Source organism: Balaenoptera acutorostrata, chromosome 9 (genome assembly GCF_949987535.1).
Source record: "Balaenoptera acutorostrata chromosome 9, mBalAcu1.1, whole genome shotgun sequence".
NCBI lineage: Eukaryota > Metazoa > Chordata > Mammalia > Artiodactyla > Balaenopteridae > Balaenoptera > Balaenoptera acutorostrata.
In genome coordinates, this window is record NC_080072.1 from 39,496,594 (window position 1) to 39,520,221 (window position 23,628).

Here is a 23,628-nt window from a genome sequence, read left to right on the forward strand (position 1 = left end):
TGTAATACTGACGTTCTTCCTGGTGACTTTCGTCTTTTCCACACCTGGGGAAGAATGATGTCTTTAAGAATGGCAAGTGTGCCCAGAGGTCAGAGGTCCGATAGCTTCACGTCTGTACTAGAGACATTGTCCTGTTCCGTGCCCGCACCCCTCGTCCCTTCCAATCAGACTAAGGGCTCTTGGAGAGATGGAATATCTGGTCCAGTGAGGGTGACAAATAACAATTATGAATATTACCGCGCTGGGGTCCTGGGTAGAGCGTCGGGTAAGTCAAGACAACTGGGCTCCCTAGTCTGATGGGCATATTGCTCGGGCACTCGGACTGGCAGGGCTCCGACAGCAGGGGGCGCTGTGGCGGGAGCCGCGCTGTGCCCTCTGGCTCCTGGAGGCCTCTCTCCTCCTCCGACGGCTTCCGGAGCGGTTCTCGCGCGCTGGAGGCGGCCAAGTCATGGACCGCAATCCTTCTCCGCCGCCGCTGAGTCGGGACGGGGACGAGGAGGAGGAGGCGGCCGGGGGGGACTGCATAGGCAGCACGGTCTACAGCAAGCACTGGCTCTTCGGCGTCCTCAGCGGGCTCATCCAGGTGCGGAAACTCGCGCCTCGCGTGGGCTCCCTGTGCGTTCCCCCAGACCCCCACCCCGCCTCTGGCAGCCCCCTACTACCGGGGGAGACGCCGTCCCCACGGCGACCCCCTCCCCAGGCCCCAGCGGCCGGGCCTCACCCTTTGCGTCCTCGCCGTCTCCCGGACCCCAAAACTGCCGGGCGCCACTCCCTGTACCCCTCAACACGAAGGGAAGTGTAATGGCAGGGATGCTGGAATGATTCTAATTAAAATGTTTTACTTTTGAAAATTTTCCAAAACTACGTGACCATGTAAATTCATTGCTAGGGTTTTTGCTTCTCATTCCCACTGTCGTTTCTGAAGCCCAGGTCCTAACTGATCTGTTTCGAGGACTTTCGTTGTAGTAGAATAAATGGTGATTTTGCGGTCAAACAGCCCTGTTGTCAACAGCGCGGCTTGCCCAGCGTGACTTTGGGCAAGTCGCCTAACCGATTTCTTTCTCAGTTTCTATAAAGTGGGGTAATATTTATATTATTGTATATAGAGTTACTGCGTAGATTATGTAAGATTATAATAGCCATAGAGTGCTTACTGTAGTGTTTGCCTCATAGGAACCTCTCAGTAAATATGAACGTTCTTATGTTTCCCTAACTTTTTTCCTACTTCCAATCACTGTCCTCTCCACTCTATCTTCTACACAGCTGCGAGAATAATCTTTAAAAAAAAGGCCGTCTATGGGAACTCCTCAGAGTTACCTTTGCCTACAGGAGAAAAATACATATTTCTTAGCTTGGAATCCAGGACTCTTTGCAACTTTTCCAGCTTCATCTGCCCATGACACACTAAACTGCTCACCATTCCCCACACATGCTAGGCCCTTTCTTAACTCTGAACTCTTGTACTTTCTTCTGTATGCTCTTCTCCCTTCTTCACATGACAAACTTCGATCACCCCTCAAAGATTTAGCTTCAGTATCACTTCCTAAGAGAAGTTTGGGAAAACTTCTCCCAGACGTAGGTCATTGGTCCATCATTTTTGTTCTCACGGCTCTTTGTCCACAATTCAGTTGGATCACTTAGCTCTTTCTGTTGTGATTATCAGTCTATATGTCTTTTCCCCACTGGATCCTAAACTACTTGGAAGTAAGGGATTAAATCTTGTTTATCTTTGTATTTCTACCCAGTGCCTAGCAACAGTGTTTACCCAAGGTACCCAAGGTACTAATTTCCCTTTTTTTTTTTTTGGCGGCACCGGGTGGCATGCGGGGTCTTAGTTCCCCAACCAGGGAACAAACCCGTGCCTGCTGCAGTGGAAACTCGGAGTCCTAACCACTGGACCACCAGGGAATTCCCCCCCCCCCCTTTTTTTTTTTTTGTGATCTCTAAATGATTGTGGGATAATAGTACTTGAGGAGAACTGTGGACAGCCTTTATTCATCTCCTTCCTTTGTGTTTCTGAAGATTGTTAGCCCTGAAAACTCCAAATCCAGCTCAGATGATGAGGAGCAGCAGATGGAGCTTGATGAAGAAATGGAGAATGAAATCTGCAGAGTGTGGGATATGTCAATGGATGAGGTATGGGGTTGGAAATGGAACTGAAAAGACTGTTGGGTAAGGAGGTGGTGAATGGATTTTTTTCTTTTTTTTAGGTTCAGTCCTTAAGTCTCTGGGGAAAAACTTTAAGGTCTGTAGTCACTCCTATTTATGGTACAGGGATGAGGTCCCAGAAGCTGTAAATGCTGAACTTTTGTCTTTGAAGGCAGAAAATCTGAGTGTCATTAGATTTGGGCTATGTAGATAGTTCTCATGAATGCGGGAATGCTTGTAGCCCAGGAAAGTTCTGATACTTATCTACCTAAAAAGAATACTGGCCTTGTATTTGAGAGCAGGTTAGGAGTTAGGAGACCACTGAGGTACCACAATTAAACTAGAAGAAAGGGACAAGAAGGAATTACATGTATATAATTGCAATAATATTTTAACATTTGTATTGGACTCTGTAGTTTGAAAGCCTTCTATCTGCTCTTCACAGTAACCCTGTGACATAGGTAGTATCCTTATTTTACAGGTAAGAAAAGAGACAAAAAAAGAGGTTGATTTACATAATCTCTCATTTTATTACTTGGACTTTTGCAGTAGATTTCTGATTAAAATCCTTGTGTTAGTCTCTTTCACCTCCCTCTGTCCTCCACATTGCTACCCAAGTTATCTTTTTCCTAAAACACAGATTTACTTGTATTAAAATTCTCTCTTAAAATTTGTCAATGGCTACTCATTGTCTTCAACCATTTTTTAAAACAGCTTTATTGAGATATTATTGACACAAAAAACCTGCATATATTTTGAGGTATAATTGAAGTATAAAAACTGCACATATTTAAAGTGTACAATTAGAAAAATTTTAATGTATGTATTTGCGCATGGAACCATCACCATAATTAAGACAGAGAGCATGTCTGTCAGCCCCAGAAAGTTTCTTTATGCCCCTTGGTAATCCCAGTATCTTACCCCACCCTGCTTCTACCCTCTCCAGGCAACTACTGATGGGCTTTCTGTCACTTCAGAGTAGTTTGCATTTTCTAGAGTTTTGTATAAATGGGATTGCATTCTTTTTTCGGATGAGTCTGGCTCGTTCACTCAGCATCAGTATTTTAGATTCATCCTTGTTGTTGTGTATATCTATAGTTTATTATTTTTTATTGCTGAATGGTATTCCATTATATGTGTATACCATGATTGATTCTTTGATGGATATTTGAGTTGTTTACAGTTTATTACAAATAAAGCTTCTGTGAATGTCTGTGTATAAGTATGTATCGATAGATGTTTTCCTTTCTCTTGGGTGAGTACCTAGAGTAGTGTGGCTGGATTATATGGTAGGTGTATGTTTAACTTTTAAAGAAAAGATGAAATTGTTTTCCAAAGTGTTTTTTACACTTCACGTTGCCACCAGTGGTGTATGAGATACAGTCCAGTTCCAATTTCTTCTCATCCTTACCAACACTTGGTATGGTTAGTCTTTTTAATTTCAGCCATTCTAATAAGTGTGTTGTGATTCTCACTGTAATTATGATTTGGATTTCCCTAATTACTAATAACGGTGAGCATATTTTCATGTGCTTATTTGCAATCTGTGTATTTTCTTTAGTGCAAGGGGCTGTTTAAATCTTTTGCCCACTTTTTAATTGTGTTGTTGTTGTTGTTTTTCCTGTAAGTTTTATGATTTTAGGTTTTATTTATAGGGCTGTTATCCATTTTGACTTAATTTTTGTGTTTGATGTAAGGTATGAACTGAATTTCACTTTTTTTTGCCTAAGGATAACCAGTTCTAGTTAGTGTGTTTAAAAGACTATTCTTTCTCCACTCAATTGCCTTTGCACCTTTGTCAAAAATCAGTTATGCATACATGTACACGAGTCTATTTCTGGACTCTATTCTGTTCCATTGATCTATTTGTATCTTTTTGCCAATACCACATTGTTTTGATTACTGTAGCTTTGTAATAAATCTTGAAATTAGGTAGTATTAATCTCCAACTCTGTTCTTTTTCAAAGTTGTTTTGGTTGTCCTATGTCCTTTGTATTTCCAAATTAATTTTAGGATCAGTTTGTCAATTTCTACAAAAAGCCTTCTAGGATTTTGACTGAGATTGAGTTTGATTTATTGATCATTTAGGAAAAGAATTGATAAATTAGCAATAATGAGTCTTTTGACCCATGAACAAGTTCTATCCCTCCATTTGTTTAGGTCTTCTCTAATTTCTTCAGCAAAGTTATGTAGTTTTTAGTATTTAGGTCTTTCACATCTTTTGTCTGTATTTCATATTTTGGGGAGCTATTGTAAATAGTATTTTTTTAAAATTTCAGTATATAGATATACATTGATAGTATATAGGTAGTATATAGATATACAGTTGATTTTATAGACCCTGGTCTATCTTGGTAAATGTTCCATGTTCACTTAAAAAGAACGTGTGTGCTTCTGCTGCTGGCGGGAGTGTCCTGTAAATGTCAATTTGATCAAGTTGGTTGAGAGTACTGTTCATCTTCTCTCTACTTTTTCTACAGTTATTAAGCTATGGTTTTAAAACATTTTTAAAAAGAAACAACCTGTTTTTCAAATGAAATCTTAGTGTGAAATCCTCAAATATCAAATAGGTAAACTAGAGCTGCTGTTTAAATGAGATTGTCCGTGGAGGCAGGGTCATGCTCTTGGCCTCCTCTTTGTCCTCTCATGGTAGCTCTTGAAGCACCTCTAGAGAACTGAGCTGCCCACTGATTCACTGGCATAAATTCCCTCCAATGAGACTACATCTCACACTTATCACCTGCCACTCAGTGCTTGAGCAGGACCAGAGACTTCGAGATGCTTCCTGCATTTTCATGTACTCATGCTCTGTTCATGCCACTCTGCATGGAATGTCCTCCACCTGCAAGATCTTTCCCACTTTTTATGGCCCACCTCAAATGTCACCTCCCCTGTGATGCCTCCCCAGACACTCCAGGCAGGATTCCGCTCTTTTCTGTGCTCTCATGGAACCTGTTCATTCTATTACATAATACTTATCCTGTTATTAAGTGATTGTTTTGAGCCTGTGTCCTCTGATGGATTTAAGTTCCTCCTCTTAAAAGCTTAATGTCACCTCTTCAGAGATACTTTCTCTGATATATCTAGAGTAGCCCCCCTAGTCTTCATTTCTAGCACACACACCATCTTGTTTATCTTCTTTGTAGCACTTAGGATTTATGTAGTTTAGTTGTTTATATGTTTATTGTTTGTTCATCCCTCTAGAATGAGAACTCCACTGAGGCTTTATCTATCTTATTCACTGATGTGTCCCCAGAGCCTGAAACAGTGCTTATTACTCAGGTTTTTCAGTAAATGTTTTATGAAGAGGTAGTCAATGGATGAATACCTGACAGTTACTATGGTGTGCTGGTTAAGAGCGTGGACTTGATCAGACTCATCTGGGTTCAAATTCTGGCTCTGTTCTTCTACTGATTGTACAGTCTTGGGCAGGTTGCTTAACCTTTTAAAACTGCAGTGTAATGGGGTTAATAATAATTACTTCATAGGGTTGTTTGAGAATTAAGTGAGAAAACATGCAAACCAATTCACTGGGCCTGGCATTTAATACTTGTTCAATAAATGTTAATTGCCATTATTGTTATTATTGGCATTGGTATTATTAGGCTACCTAATTATTGATATTATTCCTGCTACTCCAGGAATTATTAGCTATCATTAAATCAATAAATCGCTGCATGCTACAAAGAGTTGCCCACACGACAGACAGCTTGATCACTTAGAGTGGAGAGCATCTGCTGCTTTGACTTTCAATTTGGAGTATGTCTTTGAAATATTCTCTCTGACCATGATCTCTTAATAAGTGCAGTATATCTCTTCCAGTCAACAGTCATGCAGGTTACCCCAATTTCAGCTGCTCTGAAGGATTACTCCCTCTCTCTTTGAGAGCCCTTCGAAGGGCATTTTTCACATGAGCCATATAGCCTGTGTTCTAAGTTAAGCTATTGCGAATACACACCTCAAGTTTGGTGAAAACCCGAGGCAATAGACAGCCAGAAACTTAATTTTATCTAAATATTTTACAATGCAAATCTCCATAGCTAATTGATTTAGTTTTGGGGCCCACATTTCTAGCGAGATTGGGCCACATGTCCACTCCAGGTTCATTCACCTGTGTGGTGTGTCCCTTTAGACACTGGGGACTGGGCAAACTCTTTAGGAAGATGTGAAGCTGTCACAGTTACATTGTGATCAGAATTTTTTTCTGTTGAGAATTTTGAAAACAAAAGTTCTGGTTTTAGACATAACCCAATAGGAGTTTTTAATCTGTTTTCTCTATCAAGTTTTAAGCTCTTAGAAGACAGAAATTATGACTTTTACTTTTTTCCCTTATCCTATCTTCTAGCATGATACCTGGTAATCAGCAAATGTGCTTGAATGAGTTAAGGAGAATTCTTGGTGGGTAGAAAGATCATTAAGATAAATACATACAAGGCAGTAAAAGGAGGACAGTCCTTTGGAATATCACAATTAGTTCAGATTTGTTTATGGAATTGTTCCATTGTCTTGAGACCAGATACCACAACACTAACATTACTTTTGTCTACTGACACAATTCCTAACCTTGTGGGGTTTTTTTCCTTGTGCTTGAAAGGAGGTATATGTGCAATTATTATTTTTTTTTATGATTGCCTGAGCTATGGTGTTTAAGGAGGAATATTCAGCATCCAAGTTAATAATCATTTTTATTTTCAGGATGTGGCTTTGTTTCTCCAAGAATTTAATGCTCCTGACATATTTATGGGAGTATTGGCCAAATCCAAGTGTCCTCGATTAAGAGTAAGTATGTGCATTTCTAAAGCTGCCTCTTTGGAGCAATAACAGCAGATAGTGCTGGATAGTCTTTCATTTTTCTCACTTTAATGTTCTTAGTGGCTACAAATGAGTCTGCAGATGTTTATTGAACATTACCAGGTACTAAGTAATATGCTATTTAAAATTATTACAGTCATAGAATTTTAGATTTGGGCTGGACCAGGGAGATCAACACTTTAACAGATGTGGACACTAGATAGTCCTAATCATCATTATGCCACTAATATGTGGCTGAACAGGGAACAGTGCCCGGACCACCCATTTCTCAGTTTATTGCTTTTTTTGTTTTTTTAAGTCATAAAATCCTCTATTGCTTAAACTCAGCCTATTGCTCAAGACTCTCCACAATCTGAATCCAATTCGTCTTTCTAGCATAAAATATACCCTCCAGATAGTCTTCTAATTTAGCATGGCCTGTCTACTCCTCACCTCAGGAGCTTACTATGATCGTTGCCCTCGCCATGCCTTCCTTGTATGCCTTCCATCCCCTCTCAATATTCACATCTATTTTCCCAAGATGGTGCTTTACTTCCAAGCCTTCCCAAATAAGTAAGCTCTCAGTGGCCAGTGATGATAGTGAATGCACCAAAACAATTCTGTACTTCTCATTAAGTCTTCTATGCTTTAGTGCCATTTAGGTTGCCATCTGCTAGGTATATCGTGAGTGATTAGCAAATATTTATTAAGTAATTATAATCATGAATAACTGCTATTTACTTAGTATTTCATTTTACTACTCTATGAGGTAAGCATTTATCTCTACTTTGTAAGTAAACGAACTAAGTCTCAGGTTAAGAAATTTGTCCGGGGTCATACAACTAGGAAAGAATGGAGCTGGGATTTGAGCCTAGCCTGCCTGACTTCAGTGTAACCACTGTACTGTATTGTCTCTCTTTTTTTGAAATTATAAAGTGAAGAATTCTGTAGTATATTTTTACAAATTGAATGTTGAATTAAAATTTTATTTAAGTACAGTGCTCCACCTGAGTTGGGGCCTCATGAACCAATGAACCACTTTTTCCTTGAGTTGTTATGTTAATATAAAGATTTGACAGTTATATGATTTTCTCCTGGAGTTTTCTAACTTAGGTACACTGACTCACGGTAAGTACTTAAAGAAAATAAGCTAATTTTAAGAAAATAAGAATTGCTCCTTTCAGGAGTTAGTCCTATTATTATATATGTCTGTGAACCATAGCCTGTCTACGACAGCGATCCTCAGCCGTGACCACAAGTTAGAATCACCTAGGATGTGGGCTTTCCAACTTCAGCATGTCCCAGAATCACTGATTACTGAGTCCACCCCCAGAGTTTCTGATCTGGTAGTTTTGGGGTAGGATTAAGGAGTTCTAACAAGTTTGCAGGTGATGTTAGTCAGGTTTTGACCAGCACCAAGGCCCAAATTTTGAGAAGCTTTGCCCTAGGGAGCTTTTATAAATCCCAAGTCAGGCTATTCTCAGATCAGTTAAAATAGTCTCTCCAAGTGTGGGACTCCAGACAGCTTTTAAAGTCCCCCCAGGTTATTTCAGTGAGTAGCTGAGACTGAAAAACTTGATCTTTGATTGGAAGTTCAATTATTCCCTCTTTAGTTTTTAAGGGAAATGTATGTGTATCTCTTCTGGCCCTATTCTCTTTTACTCTTTTCCCAACATTTGACCACCCACATTTTATTGAAACTCTTTACTCCTATAGCTTTGGTGCCACCTCACTCTCCTGGTCTCTAGCCTCTCCAGTCACTTCTCTGTTACTTTTTTTGACTTTTTATTGATACTTTCTTCCTGTGCTGAGTGTGGACTCCTTTTAAGGTGTAGACTCAGATCCCTTGTCCTCTTTATATTCACTTCCTTGGTGAGTTCATCCACTCTTTACACCTTTGGGAGTCAATCTTCCCTGTGGGATCAAGGCTACGACCTCCCTTCTGATTTCAGGTGCTATATCTCTAACTTTCTTTAGGCATTCTTTATTTGCATGTTGCATTTTCCAATCCGAAAGTCCATATGTCCTAACTCAGTGTTTGTCGCACTTATCCAATCATATAAATCATATGATGTGCTTGGTAAACAACTTCCCGGACCGTACCCTGGAGATTCTGATTCAGTAGCTCTGAGATAGGACTTGGAAATTGGTATTTTTAACACACTCCCTGAGTGATTTTCGTGTTCGAGCAAGTTTGGAAACACTATCCTAACTGAACTCATTGTGTTCTTTCCTATGCTTTCTTTTCCAATTTTTTTGTCAATGGAACCAATCTCTCCTACTGGAGAAATGAAACAACTTGAAACCTAGGAGTTATGTTCAACTGCTTTCTCCCTTTACTCCCATCAAATTATTCTGCTTTCACCTTGAGTCTTTCTCAGCTTCATTCCTTTCCATGCCTGCCATCACCACCCTCATCTTCCTTCACTTGATTTCAGAGATGCAGTGTGATACGGGGAAATGCTCAGGCTCTGGAGCTGTGTTATTTCCTAGTTGGAGATCTTCAGCAAGTTGTTTAACTTCTCTGTGATTTGGTTTCCGCATCTGAAAAATGGGGATAATAATGGTACATACCTCATAAATTATTGTATGAAATGTTGCGTGGAAAGTGCTTAGGGTAGTGCCTGGGTGTAGTAAGTGCTAAATAAACATTAGTTGTTACTACTGAGGTTATGAACTTCTTTTAAAGTTTTTTCGCTATCATTTTGCTTCCAGAATAATCTACCTAAAATAACATTGCAGTATGTTGACCCCTTCCTTGAGGACCTTCATGTCTCCAAATAACCTACTAAATTAAGTAGGCATTTAGGGCCCTTAATCCTGATCCTTTTTACCTGCTGTATTTATCTCATGCTCTCCTCCCACTGTGTGCTACTAATAACTGTGTACTGATACAGACAGCTTTCTGTATTAGCCTTTGTCCACTCTACATTAGTCCCTTCCTGCCTTTGCTGATACTTTCCCCCGTGTTTGAATGTCTGTCTTCTTCTTTGTATCTAAATCCTACCAATCATTTATGACTCAGTTCATCCGTAAGATTTCTTCTTCCATAACTCCTGCCTGCCTTGGATCTTTCTTTTTCTTATGTCTTTCATCTCCTCTCAAATACTCCTGGAAACTTGTCAAATTAGGGTGCAGGCAATATACTTCTGTGTGCTGCCTCTCCTTTTCTCTCCCCAAACTTGGCTCAGTGAAAGTTTTTTTTTTTTTCAAGTTGTTACTTTTGTATATGTGTCTTTTACCTCAGAGCGACTGTGACCTGTGAAATTTGATTTGGCAGGAAATCTGTGTGGGAATTTTAGGTAATATGGCCTGTTTCCAGGAGATATGTGTGTCCATCAGCAGTGACAAAAATCTTGGGTAAGTTTTATTACATAATAATTATGTTTTTAAAAATTAGGTTCATATTTCATATCCCTAAGGAAATCCTAATACATAGGACAGATAGGGAAACATTATGAAATGTAGTACTTCCTTTCTCCTGATGAGCAATCTCCAGGAACTTCATTGTGTGTTGATGATGGCTGGGGACTTGTGCACTATTTATGGACATGATTCAGGATTTAGGCCTGTTTTCTGTATTGGTTGCAAAGGGGCCTGAATCGTCAGCAGGTGGTAAGCCACATGGGATAAGAACCAGTGGGGCAGAGCTTGGAGATGGAGGCACCTGACCAGAGTCCAAAACAGTTTAGGCTCAGGGAATCCAAAGGCTCAGGGCTAGAGTCTGTAAAAACTAGACTTGTTGACCAGTGTCACCCTGACACTGGTCAACAAGTCAGTTCTGACTTAGATGGTGGTGATGGGGGACTTGCCAACAGACTAGAGGATATAGCGTAGCCCCTGTGATTCAAACGCTCTCATACTTCTGCTTGGAGGCCAGTTCTTTTCTACATGTAGGAAGTTTTGGGCAGAGGATTTCTAATGGTGGAAACCCCGGTGGTTATTTTAAGAGGTCTGAGAACACCCTGGAATTATATGCTACATTTTATGAGTATATTCATTTTCTAGGCAGAGGGTTTATGGCTGTTAATCAGAATCTCAAAGAAATTTGTGCCCACAATAGGTTAAGAAAACTCTTCTAGGCGGTTATTTTCAACAAGGGCTGTAGGGTTTATCACAGGATTCAAGTACCTGGGGCTCCAAAATAGAGGTTATTACCTCTTCTAGGTGTGAAAGACTTTAAGATCCTAGTTTAAAGTATTTATTCTTCCATAACTTATAATCATTCATGCAATAAATGACTCAGGATTATGTTTGGTCTCTAGTGATCCCTATTAAAAATCTGTGAATGAGTAATATTGACAAGTTTCATGAACTTAATTAAATGCATATCTTAAAATTAATATGAAACAGTATACATTGCTGATGAGATATAAATTTGCTCAACCACTTTGGAACAGTTGGGCATTACCTAGTCATATTAGAAGGTCCACATATGCTATGACCCAGTGATGCCACTCATAGGTATATGGTAAGAGAAACCGTGCACACGTGTATCAGTATACTCAGATAAGAAGTATTATAAGACTATTGCTTGAAAGCCCCAAATTGGAATCAACCCAAATGTTCATCAGTAGTAGGCTGGAAAAATAAATGGTGTTATATTCATACAATGAAATGTTCTGCAGCAATGAATCTGCAGCTACTGCAACAAGATGGGTAGATCTTAAAGACATGGTGTTGGGCCAAAGAACTCAGACTCAAAAAAATACATACAATATAATTTCTTTCATACAAAGTTCAAAACCAAAATATATAAAATGAACTATAGAGTAAACCAAGAAAATGATTGCTGGATAAGTCAGGATAGTAGTCATTTCTAGGTGGGAAAGAGAATTGTGATTTGTAAGGGACACGCAAGGGCTACAGAGATGCAGCTCTTGTTTTTCTTGCTTTATAATTATTCACTAAGTATAGATTTGTATCTTACAGGTTTTTATGTATATTTGCTATATTTCACAATTAAAATGTTTAAAAAGTTAAATAAAAACTCTGCTTTGATATTTGAAATGAGAGAAGTGAGGCATATTGGGTTAACATTTTTGTTTTTGTAGCCAGGTATTATTGTACTGTTTGTGTGATTCAGACCCTCCTACTCTGCTGGAAACAAGCAGGTATGCTTTCTTCTTTTTATGGATTCTGTATACTTACCCCTAAGGGAAACTAGGAAAATAGAGTTGCTCTTTCACTCTTGAATTTCCTTTACTGTTTTTGAAAGATAGATACTAAGCTCACATTTATCACGTAGGTTGTTGCTTACTTGCCTTTCCCAGACAGAAGTGGCCATTGTCTGGGTTGAAAGAATCCGAGAACATCCAGCTATTTATGATAGCATTTGCTTCATCATGTCAAGTTCAACAAATGGTAAGTCACCATGTAATGTAGAAAAAAATATTTTTTAAATTATATTTAATTGTTAGGGAACCAGGTAACTATTTCTGGAGGTCAATTAAAGACTAAGTGTTAGGTGAGAAAGTATTTCAATTCAAGATATGAAGTTTCTTAAACTCTCTGGATACTGATAAATCCCCCACTTAAAAATGATGGAAGCCAAGCAAATTTAAACAAAGGAGGTAAACAAATTGCCCTTGGAATAAGTAATGCTTTGGCAAGATTTGGCTTTCTTGGAATAGTTTTAAGAATTTTGATTAGACTTACTACTTTAAAAATTTTGTTTCTTATTTCAATATCTCTTTTATTCTCTGCAGTTGACTTGCTGGTGAAGGTCGGGGAGGTTGTGGACAAGCTCTTTGATTTGGATGAGAAGCTAATATTGGAATGGATTAGAAATGGGGCTGTTCAGCCTCTGGACCAACCCCAGGAAGATTCTGAACAGCAGCCAGTGTTTCGAATTGTGCCCTGTGTACTTGAAGCTGCCAAACAAGTACGGTAAGTGAGCTCTTTTGTGCAAAATGTTCTGGGAAAATCCAGTTGCTAGAAGTACCCTTAGATATGTCTTTTTAGTTTCCTTTCAATAGGATGAGTAGCACATAGCTGATCTGTGTCAGGTTTGATTCACTACTGATATTGGTAACAATATATTTGCTCTTTGCAAGAATCATAATGGTTGCAAAGTACTTGTTCTAATATTACTTAGCGGTAGGCTGTTTATTGTTCAGCATTAATTATGGTTACTGTTTTAAAATCTTCTGCAGTTTTGTATAATTTATATCAAATGGAAAAGATTTTCTTTGTGCTTTATTTTCCACTGGTCATGTGACAACTTCTTCAGTTAATGTCAGACATCACTTATTTTCTTGCTCCTTGTGTATATGTGCCAGTCTTGGATAAGTGACTGGCTTTGGGCTCTGATGTCTTCCCAAGAGTGATTACTAGGTGTTGTAGGTCATTGAAACTGTTTATTGCTAGTCACTAGAACATTAATTTATGAATTGATCTGCTTATTGGTCAACTGTGCATTCTTAGTGCTTTATAATCCACATTTTTTTTTTTGGCTGTGCTGCGCGGCTTGTGGGATCTTAGCTCCCCAACCACGGATTGAACCTGGGCCCTCAGCAGTGGAAGCGTGGAGTCCTAACCACTGGACCACCAGAGAATTCCCTATAACTCACATTAAAACCTTTTAATTTTATGTCCTTTATCCAAGTGAGCATTAAACTCATCATCTTTCCCCCAAACCTGCTTCTTCCGTATTCTCAATCTCAGTAAATGATGTAATCATTATTCCATTTGGATAATGTGGGAGAAACGTGGAAGCCATTACCGATACTTCCCCATCCCAGTCTTCTCCCATGGCCAGTCAACCTCCAATCCTTCTTCCTGACTTTTTCTGGGACTCCATCTGTGCCACCACCAGGCCACTGTCTCTTACCTGGATGGCTACAGCATTCTCTTACCTGAGTTCCCAGCCTCAAGACTAGCTCCTTCCAAGCCTAGACTGTAGAGCTGTTTTTCCAGAACATACGCTGGTCATCTCACTTTCATGCTTCAAACCCTTCAGTTGCCTTCCTTAGGATGAGGTCCGGATTTTTATGGCTTATAAGGCCCTGTACTGTGCTTCTCCATCCTTATTCCTTGTCTTCTGTTTCAACTGTATGAAATTTCCTTCATTTCTTCAACTGAACCAAGCTCTCTCAACACCAAGCCATTGCACACCATGTCGTCTCTGCCTCCAGCATTTCTTTGCCCCTTTGGGTTTCTGCGTAACCATTTCTCTTACGATACATTCCCTGATTCTCCAAACTAAATTAAATCCACTTGCTGTATGGTCCTCTAGCACCTTGGACTTCTGCTAGTATTACATTCATATTACTTTATTGTTATTACTGCTTTAATTATTGTCTTTCATTTTAGACAGTAAATTTCATGAAGGTAAGGACAACGTTTTATACATCTCTGTTTTCCCAGCCCCTAACATAGTGCCTGCAAACTATAGGCACTTAAATATTTGCTGAACCATCTTTTAATTGTTCACTATCTTTTTCACTTAATTGTATGGTTGAAGAACTAAGATTGTGAGTTTCTAGGAATCCAAACTGTTGATCACAAAAATTATACTTACCTGGTTTTAGTATTCTCAGCTTGGGAGCTAAGATGATCCTGTGAAGTTTTAAGAACATCATTATTGTCAGTGCTTGGTGCAGTGGGCCTTACATTCATTCTATAAGTCCCAGTCATTTTTTGTCCTGATTATTCAAGTAAACCAGAATGGTGAAGTATCACTTGATAGGTTTCTGCATTGTTGCTTTCATGGGACAGGGCCAAAAAGAATTTTTACTTCTTGTCCTGTGTGTGTTGATTGTACTACATAATATTTGTTTTTTGACTGATTTCCCCATCAGAATGTAAGCTCTGGTGAACACAGAGACTTTGTTCTGTTCCCTGTTTTATCCTTAGCATGTAGGGCAGTGCCTAGTACAGAGTGATAAATATTTGTTGAATAAATGAATGATTACAGTCACAGAGACAGTAAAGTTGATTGAGCTTTTGCTTTTTGTATTTAGTTCTGAAAATCCAGAAGGGCTCGATGTTTACATGCATATCTTACAGCTGCTGACTACAGTGGATGATGGAATTCAAGCAATTGGTAAGATGTTATATGGGGAAGCATGATAGTTACTCATTTAATTGTTTTCTGTTTATGAATTACTACTTCCTTCATCATTTTTATTAAGTACAGTGTCCTGACACTGGAAAAGACACTTGGAATTTACTCTTTGACCTGGTGTGCCATGAATTCTGCCAGTCTGATGATCCACCCGTCATACTTCAAGAGCAGAAAACAGTGCTAGCCTCTGTTTTTTCAGTGTTGTCCGCCATCTATGCCTCACAGGCCGAACAGGAGTATCTAAAGACAGGAAAAGGCAAGTATAATTTTAGTTCACTAAATTAAATTCTAGTCTTTCAGATGTGTTTGCTGTTCATTTTATTTCTTGCTCCCATTTTTTTAGTGCTTTTAGCCCCTTGAATACAAAAACATCACATGCCCAATACAAAAAAAATTATAAAATTTATAAAAGGAAGCCTAGTGCTTGTAATCTGATCATTCAGAGATAACTACTATACACTCACATCCATATGTATTTTTTTGCCTGTTTTTTAGGCAACTTTTTTCATTTAGAAATATAAATGAATATTTTCCTATGTAAACAAATGGTCTTTCACAGAATGATTTTTATGACTAATACAATTAAATCCATGAACCATCTAGAATTTATTCTGGTGTTACATGTGAGGTATGGTTTCAAGTTTTTTCCAGATACCCAGCTGTCTCAACATTATTGAGTAAGTAAACCAGTTTACCGACACAGATTTGAAATTTCATCATTACTATGTTTTATGTTTCCCTATATATTTTATTCAGTTCCATTGCTCTATTCATGTATCAGTAGCCACAGTGTTTTGATTATTAAAGCTTTATATTTTGATACCTAGTAGGGCTAGTACTCCTGCATTCTACTTTTTCAGAATGTTTTTGACTGTTATTATTCTTTTTTTTAAACACTGAATTAGATTGACAATTTCCAAAAACAAAACCAAAATATCTTCCTGATTTTTTTTATTGAGATCATGTTAAATTTACAGAGTATCCAAGAACATGTGCTTTTCCATTTGTTCAAGTCTTATTTTATGTCTCTCCGCAATGTTTTATGATTTTCTTCATACAGATCTTGCATATTTCTTGTTAGGTTTATTGCTAGATATTTTATCTTATGGATTGCTCTTGTCTATGGTATCTTTTCTTCTGTTGATTATTGTTGTTGGAATATATGAAGACTGTTGGTTTCTGTATATCAATGTTGCGTCTAGTAACCTTACTGAATTCTCTTACAGTTTTTAATGGTTGTTCCAGTGGTAATCTTGGACTTTATCTAATACTACTTTGGGTTTAACTTAGATATGTCTTATCACTTTTCTACCTCTTCTTTCTTTTATTTAATGGGTTGCCTTGGACCTCTGGGGTTAAGTAATAATGGTGATCCTTGCCTTTTTCCTGACTTTATTGGCCATGATTCTAGAGGTTCATCATTAATCATGATACTATTTTGGGCTTAAGCTATTTATGTTGTACCATTTGAGGAGATATTAATCTATTTCTATTTTATAAAGAGTTTTTTAATCAAAAAAAATGATGACTATTTTCAAGTGTCTTTTCTGCATTTATGGGTAAGTTACCTCACTGAGAAGGTGACATTGAGTACAAACCTGAGGGAAGTAATGGAGTGAGTCATGTAAATACTTGGAGAGAAAAGTATTCCAGACAGAGAGAACAACGAGTGTAAAAGCCCTGAATTAGAAGTATGCCTGGTATATTTGAGGAAGAGCAGTGAAGCCCTGTATGGCTGGGGTGGTTTCAGCATGGGTAAGAGGAATGGAACCTGGGACCAGAGAGGTAACAGGGGCTAGAGTGTAGAGGGCCTGGTTTTGCCTTTTACTTGGAGTGAGTTAGGGAGCTGTGGAGGGTTTTAAGCAGAGGATGGACAGACAGGAGCCAACTTTAATAGGCTCTCTTTGGCAGACGTGTTGATGAGAAATGCAGGGGGAGGGCAAGGGTACAAAAGGGAGACTAGTTAGGAGGCTGCTGTGACCTTGAGGCAAGAGATGGTATAACTTGGATTAAGGTGGTAACAGGGGAGGTGGTGGGGAAAAATAATCAGATTCTGATCACTTTTAAGTAGTGCCAACAGGATTTGCTGACTGGTAGGATGAGGAGGGTGAGAAAAGTCAAGCTATGTCTGGCATTTTTGTCCAGAAGAGTTGCCATTTACTAAGATAGGAAAGACTGGTTTTAAACATGATAAGTTTGAGATGTCTACTCAGTGTTCAGCTGGAGCTGTTGAGCTTACAGTCTTGAGTCTGGAGCTGAGGAGAGAGGCCTGAGCTAGACTATAAATGTTGGAGTTGTCAGTTGTTATGCTGATTACTTCTTCCATAACCTTAGTTATTTCTATCGATTTGATTTGATGTGGAAAGAGAGGAAAATTAATATTTTTTACTGCCAATATTTTGTCCTTTTCTTTTTATCATTTGTAGTTCTTAATGAATGTTGATGGCATGTTATTTGGTATATAGACATTCATTATAGATTGCCCATAATGCTTTTTTTTTTTGGCTTAAATCCTTTTATATCAGATACAAAGGTCACATCCCCTGTTTTCCTTTTGTTTGCATTTGCCCCTAATACCTTTGTCTATCTTACTCTTTTCAACCTTTCTAAATACTTTGTTTTCGGTGTTCTGATTTCTTTTTAATAGATGAGTTAAACTCATTTAAATGTAGTTAATAGTTATGTTTGATCTGAATGCTGTCGTATTATATTTTTCATTATGTATATTTATATTGAAATACTTCAATATATAATTTATTTGCTTTGTTTTTGTGAGTATTTCTGGCATTTAGTAAGGGTTGTGTTTTGGGTCTAGTGGTTACCTTTATAACTGGCTCAAAATAGAATTATAACTGCCCCCCCCTTTTTTTTAATCCTTAATATCTGATAACTTAAAACATATATCTCAATGTTGACTATTCCTTATCCATTTTCCCTGGTACTTTCAAATTTAAGTCTTGGGGGATGAGGGGCTGTTCCAGAATTACATTTTCAGATATCTATTCTTTTTCATCATTTTGGGTTTCTTCTTCAATCTGTGTTATTTATTTGCTTATTTGAGAGTATAAAAATGTAAGCCTCTTGAAGTCTGAGGCCTTGATGATCTTGTTTACCACCGTATCTGCAGTACCTAAAATACAGTGTCTAGCAATAGTAGGTGTTCAGTACATGTGCAGGAATGAATGAATGAATGAATGGTAACCAAATTTAACTGGCTAATGCCATGCCTCTTGATTTGTTTGTACAGTAGATCTTCCTCTAATTGACAGCCTGATTCGTGTCTTACAAAATATGAAACATTGTCAAAAGAAACCAGAGAACTCAGCAGAGTCTAACACAGAAGAAACTAAAAAGTCTGATTTAACCCAGGATGACTTCCACTTGAAAATCTTGAAGGATATTTCATGTGAATTTCTTTCTAATATTTTCCAAGTTTTAACAAAGGTAGGAAAGAAGTATTAATGCCTTCTTCAGTAAAAGAAAGTATGGATTGCTTACTGCTCCAAATTTTATTATTAATGTTTTTATTTTTTAATTTTATGTAAGTTTGGGAAAATAGAGAAAGAAAAAACTTATCATAAGTTTATACTCTTAAACTAACAGCTGATGTAGTTTGGTATATTTATCTATGTGTTTTTCACATACTTATCACCAGTATATACAATTTTTGGAGGCTGCTCTTTTCACGTAACATTACAAGCACTCTTCCTGACTCCTGATCAATACACTGAAAGATTTTTCACTGAGAGCCAGTTTGTTTAATACCCAATTTGCCAAAAAATCAATTTTCAAAATTTACTGTAAACTTGTTATAAAGAGTATTCTTCCTGAATATGTGCAGGATTATTAACATATTCTTTCTTTGAGCATATTCTTTCTATCCATATATTTTAGGAAAAATATATTTATGAATATAACTATGAAGTATATATTCATATTCATTGACTTTTTTAAGGAGAATATTCCTTAAAACAAGCTTCAGTTATTCTAGTGATTTGTATTTTTGGTGAATTATCTTGCTTCCCTTCTCCAGATTTGGGATTATTACCTTAGCATAGGTTTTCAGAAGTTAGATTGCTGGTTTCGACATGACAAATGTGAAGCTGACTGAGGCATAAATAGCTACATATTGCCAAAATGCTTTTGACATGTGAAAATTTGGTTTTACTTGATCCTTATTATTGTGTATTATAATTTTTATATCAAGTAAAATTCAACAGGTGATACATTGTGCCTTGTTTTTTTAATTTAATTTAATTTTTTTATGTTTTATTTATTTTATTTATTTATTTTTGGCTGTGTTGGGTCTTCGTTGCTGCGTGTGGGCTTTCTCTAGCTTCAGCAAGTGAGGGCTACTCTTCGTTGAGGTGCGCAGGCTTCTCATTGCGGTGGCTTTTCTTGTTGCGGAGCATGGGCTCTAGGCATGTGGGCTTCAGTAGTTGTGGCACGCGGGCTCAGTAGTTGCTCACAGGTTCTAGAGTACAGGTTTAGTAGTTGTGGCCCACGGGCTTAGTTGCTCCGCGGCATGTGGGATCTTCCCAGACCAGGGCTCGAACCCGTGTCCCCTGCATTGGCAGGTGGATTCTTAGCCACTGTGCCACCAGGGAAGCCCCAAATTGTGCCTTATTTTGATTTGCATTTTTATTATTAGTGAGATTGAATATCTTTCCATATATTTGTATATTATTTGTGTTTCCTGCTTTATAAACTTACCCATTTTGATTGTTTATATGAATTCCTTGGGTAATTCTATATCTATATCTTTTGCATATTCGTTGCAAGTATTTCTCCCATTGCTTGTTGTTGCTTTTGTTTTTTTGGAGGGAGGGATGTAGATGTTTCTTAATTTTTATGTGGTAGGAATATAGGTGGAAAGTGGGCTGAGAATAAACCAGAGGTATGTCTTGAAAATTCAGATATGCCACTTAATGGAATTTGGACTTAATCTTGAGGAAACTGAGGAACTACTAGAGATTTTTTTTAAGCATCAAGTGATGTGATCTGTTTAGAAAGATTACTCCAAAAGCAATGGAGAGAGAGGATTAGAGCGAGTTGAGGCTAGAAGTCAGGAGACCAACCAACCAACAGGCTCTTGTGGCTGGTAATCTTCAAGAATAATCTGAAAAATAATGAAAGCTTAGACAGTGAAAGAGTGGGTGGAGAGGAGGAGTGGGATGAGAGAGATTTAGTAGAGTAGAATTAAACACTTAGGGGGAGTGGCTAGCAGCAATGGAGGAAGAAGTCTTGGCTGTACCCCACATTTTTGGTTTGTGCAACAGGCTGGGTGGCTGGTGGTGCCTTCACCAAAATAAGGGCTGCAGTGGAGCACATGTTGGGGTTACACAAGGAGGAATGATGGTGGGTTTAGTTTGGGACATTTGAAATGCATGTAGGATCAGTAGGGAGTTGTAAATACTGATTTGTATTTATTCACCAGATATAGCTTTAGAAATTTTTCTTTTTTGACATCAGATCTCTTTTTGTTTGTTTGTTTTAGGAGACTGTAGCTCAGGGACTAAAGGAGGGCCAGTTAAGCAAACAGAAGTGTTCCTGTGCATTTGAAAACCTTCTTCCTCTCTATAACCCTGTGGTGAGTATGAGTAAATGTATAGGTGGCCGAGTTTCAGGGGATTACTGAGTAAAATGTTTCAAGTAAGCACTTGATCTTTGAGGCCTTTGTCAAAAAAGATAGTGCATATAATGCGCATGACTTAATGCCTTTGTCAGATAGATGACTGCTGGATAATTTGTGGCACTAGCCTGAGTAACAGTTTAAATGTTAAGAGAAAGGAATCAACACTGAATTTATAGTACCCCTTTCTGTTATAGCATATATATTAACCAAAAATAAGATTCTTAGGTAGGTACAGTCAGTAGGTTTTTATGGTCCTTCAAATTATATTGCATTTGCTACCATTAGAGGCAATTTCAAAATAACTTTTTTTAGGAAAATGAAGTATGGAATGTGGGAGTGAGGCGGGGGGTCAGCAAGGAGGATGATAATACAACTCTGGTAATGGACCCTCAAGGGGAATCAGTAGGAGGATAAATACTAGCTTAAAAGAAAACGAAATGGAAAGGGCTAGTCATTTCCTTGAGGTTTCAGAGGACCATCCAGGAAGTACCATTATTGTCATCTGACAAGCTGTCAACATTTCTTTTCCATTGGACTGTTTAGAAAACATAGGTAGAAAAAAAAAAAACATAGGTAGAGCATTTTTACAGACAATAGTCAGTATCTTAAAACATCTTTTCCTCTACTTATGTTTATTTGGTTCTTATGTTTGACTCACAGGTAGAAGACTTCCTCAAAATCCTACGTGAAGTTGATAAGACCTTTGCTGGTAACCTGGAGGAAAGCTTCCCAAGTTTGAAGGTTCAGACTTAAAAACTATTGGAATTCCTCTGCTGAAGAAATGAACTCTATTTTCCTTGCTGACAGTTGAAATTGACAAACAAGAAATATTAGACCATAATTGTTTGGTTTTATACTCATGCCCTTCTCCTCCAGCCTTATCTCATTTTTGTTTGGCATTGGAATCTAGCTTCACTACCATCAAACATCATCTCCCCCGCCCCCCGCCACTTCTTTTTTGTATTGGTTGTGCAGTCTTTTGTCTTCTTCAGGTAAAGAAGACAAAATACAAGCTTATCATTGAGGTTCTTTTTAGAATATTTGAGGGGTTGGTGAGGATTTTCTTTGTAACTCTTAATTTGATTTTTACTCAGAATTTTGTATTCATATCCACTACAAGTACATTCACCTGCACTAGTAGAAAACCCTACTATAGTAGTTGCTTAATCTGATAACTTGTATGTATTTTATGCAATAAGAAGTCCAGAGGTGGGCAGTCCAGCCCTGATAAGGTGGCTCAGGGACCCTGACTCCTTTCACCTCTATGTGGTCTGCCAGGTAGACCTCTGTGTTCATTTTTATTGTCTTGTGGTTAAGGGGACTATAATATCTCTGGTCCTTTCTTCCACATTCAGGGAGGAAAAGGGAGAAAGAAGCAAAGGGGCTTTCTTCTAGCAAGTCTTTACCTTTTTATTTGTAAAGGACAGCCCTCCCTGGCCAGAACCATGTCGCATAGCCGTTCCTAACTGCAGGTATTTGAAATCAAGTACTTTTTTCTTTCTAGCCTCTGCAGGAGAGAAAGGAGAGAGAGAAGGGAGATATGAATGGCTTTTGAGTGTACCCAATCCATGATGTTTGCCACAATATGCAAACCTGTCTATCCATTTTACTTGTATTGACTCCATGCTAGGTTGTTAGTAACAATTAAAAGCAATTACTAGTTTAGCTTTGTTATAGTTCAGTTTTTTTTTTCCCAATGTTTTATGTATGAAGATGGAAATGCTAACATTATGATAAAAGCACATTAGCAAAATTCTCTGTCTTCAGAGAAGATAGAATAACAGTGGTTTAATTTCAGAAAGTGATTTGCTTGAGTGACTTCAGATTTTTAAAATTAAGATTGAGGGAGTTTCATAACTTCTGATTGTTTATAAACTGCTACACGTGATTTCCCTCTCATACTTTATCATTCTTTATAGTGCTTCTTAATGAAATATATTCAGAGAATCAACCAGGTACACTTATAGGAAGCACCCAGTTTGCATTATTTCCGTTACTGAAAGTGGACTTTTAATAGATTTTCAGAAAATATCAGTTATGAATGAAAAAGCCAGCTTTTTAAACCTCTCTTCTGGTGTAGCCTCTTTTCAGTTTATTGCAGAATCTTTTAGGCTTTAAAGCATTGGTCTTGCCTCACACTTTGTATTCTTTCCTTGAGTGACTTTTGCTGATAAAACACAGGGGTGTCCTGTGTTATTTATAAGAGATATATCAATATAATTTCCAGTTTGGGGATAGTTTTATTGTTGAAAGTATCCCTGCTGAAAAGAATTGAACTATAAAATTAAAATCGTACCGATTAAACTCTAATTGGTAGGTTTACTTTACGTGTATTTGTATGTCTTTGGTGATGACCTTATCCACAGGTTGAACGTGACTTTAATGTGAGCTTTCAAAGGCACCGATGAAATCACTCCTACCTGCTAGCCAGTGCTAAAAATTCCACTCTTGTTATCTCTTGAAGCTTAAGGTTAAGATGCAAATAACCCCATAAGAGTAACACTCCAAGTTACTGTCATGTTTACCTCAGTGCATAAATTCACACTCTGTTTTCCTGAGAGCACATTTTAAAAGGGGGAGCACAAGGATCTTGAGTTTCTGAGTAAGAGTGCCCCGCAGAGTGGGTAAGTTACAGAGGGAGAAAAAGGATACATCATGGGGAGGCTAGGGATGTCCAGGTTATTTTCTACTTCCCATTTCTGTCTTGAACCTGCCTTATTTACTTGTTACTTCTTGCTATTGTAACATTATGAGGTAGTACGTATTTTCATAGTACTTTGATATGTTTGAAAACTTCCTAAATCTATCAATTATAATAAATAGTTTTTTTTTAAGTGAGCAGTGTTAAAACTTCTTTAATGCTACGCGGTTTGAAGAATTTACCAAAAAATTTTAGTGCTTGCATCAGTTACAGTGATATTTTAAAATGGCGCTTTCTCCAGAAGCATAAATATGAAATTTGGAATTTTATGTGCAAATGAAATTG

At 38.0% G+C, this 23,628-nt stretch overlaps 1 protein-coding gene across 2 annotated transcripts; it reads left to right on the forward strand.

The window, feature by feature from the left end:
* Positions 1 to 413: 413 nt before the first annotated feature.
* SAAL1 (serum amyloid A like 1) lies at positions 414 to 23,480 on the forward strand. 2 transcript variants are annotated; one of them, XM_007174849.2, is made up of 12 exons: positions 414 to 583; positions 2,023 to 2,136; positions 6,844 to 6,927; positions 10,220 to 10,299; positions 11,994 to 12,053; positions 12,188 to 12,303; positions 12,648 to 12,828; positions 14,904 to 14,986; positions 15,075 to 15,263; positions 18,255 to 18,451; positions 20,505 to 20,597; positions 21,303 to 23,480. In XM_007174849.2, exons 1-12 carry the CDS (start codon positions 449 to 451, stop codon positions 21,393 to 21,395), a joined length of 1,425 nt encoding a protein of 474 aa, XP_007174911.2. In that variant the 5' UTR covers positions 414 to 448; the 3' UTR covers positions 21,396 to 23,480. The 2 variants fall into 2 exon arrangements, with proteins under 2 accessions (XP_007174911.2, XP_007174912.2); XM_007174850.2 differs by having other exon boundaries at positions 18,258 to 18,451.
* Positions 23,481 to 23,628: the final 148 nt, after the last annotated feature.

What these genes read in the sequence shown, in the direction of transcription:
- SAAL1 (XM_007174849.2), top strand. Translation starts at nt 449, where the DNA reads ATGGACCGCAATCCTTCTCCGCCGCCGCTGAGTCGGGACGGGGACGAG. An exon ending in GAAGCTGCCAAACAAGTACG is followed by an intron (nt 12,829 to 14,903) that starts GTAAGTGAGCTC and finishes TTTTGTATTTAG; the next exon opens with TTCTGAAAATCCAGAAGGGC. An exon ending in TTCCTCTCTATAACCCTGTG is followed by an intron (nt 20,598 to 21,302) that starts GTGAGTATGAGT and finishes TTTGACTCACAG; the next exon opens with GTAGAAGACTTCCTCAAAAT.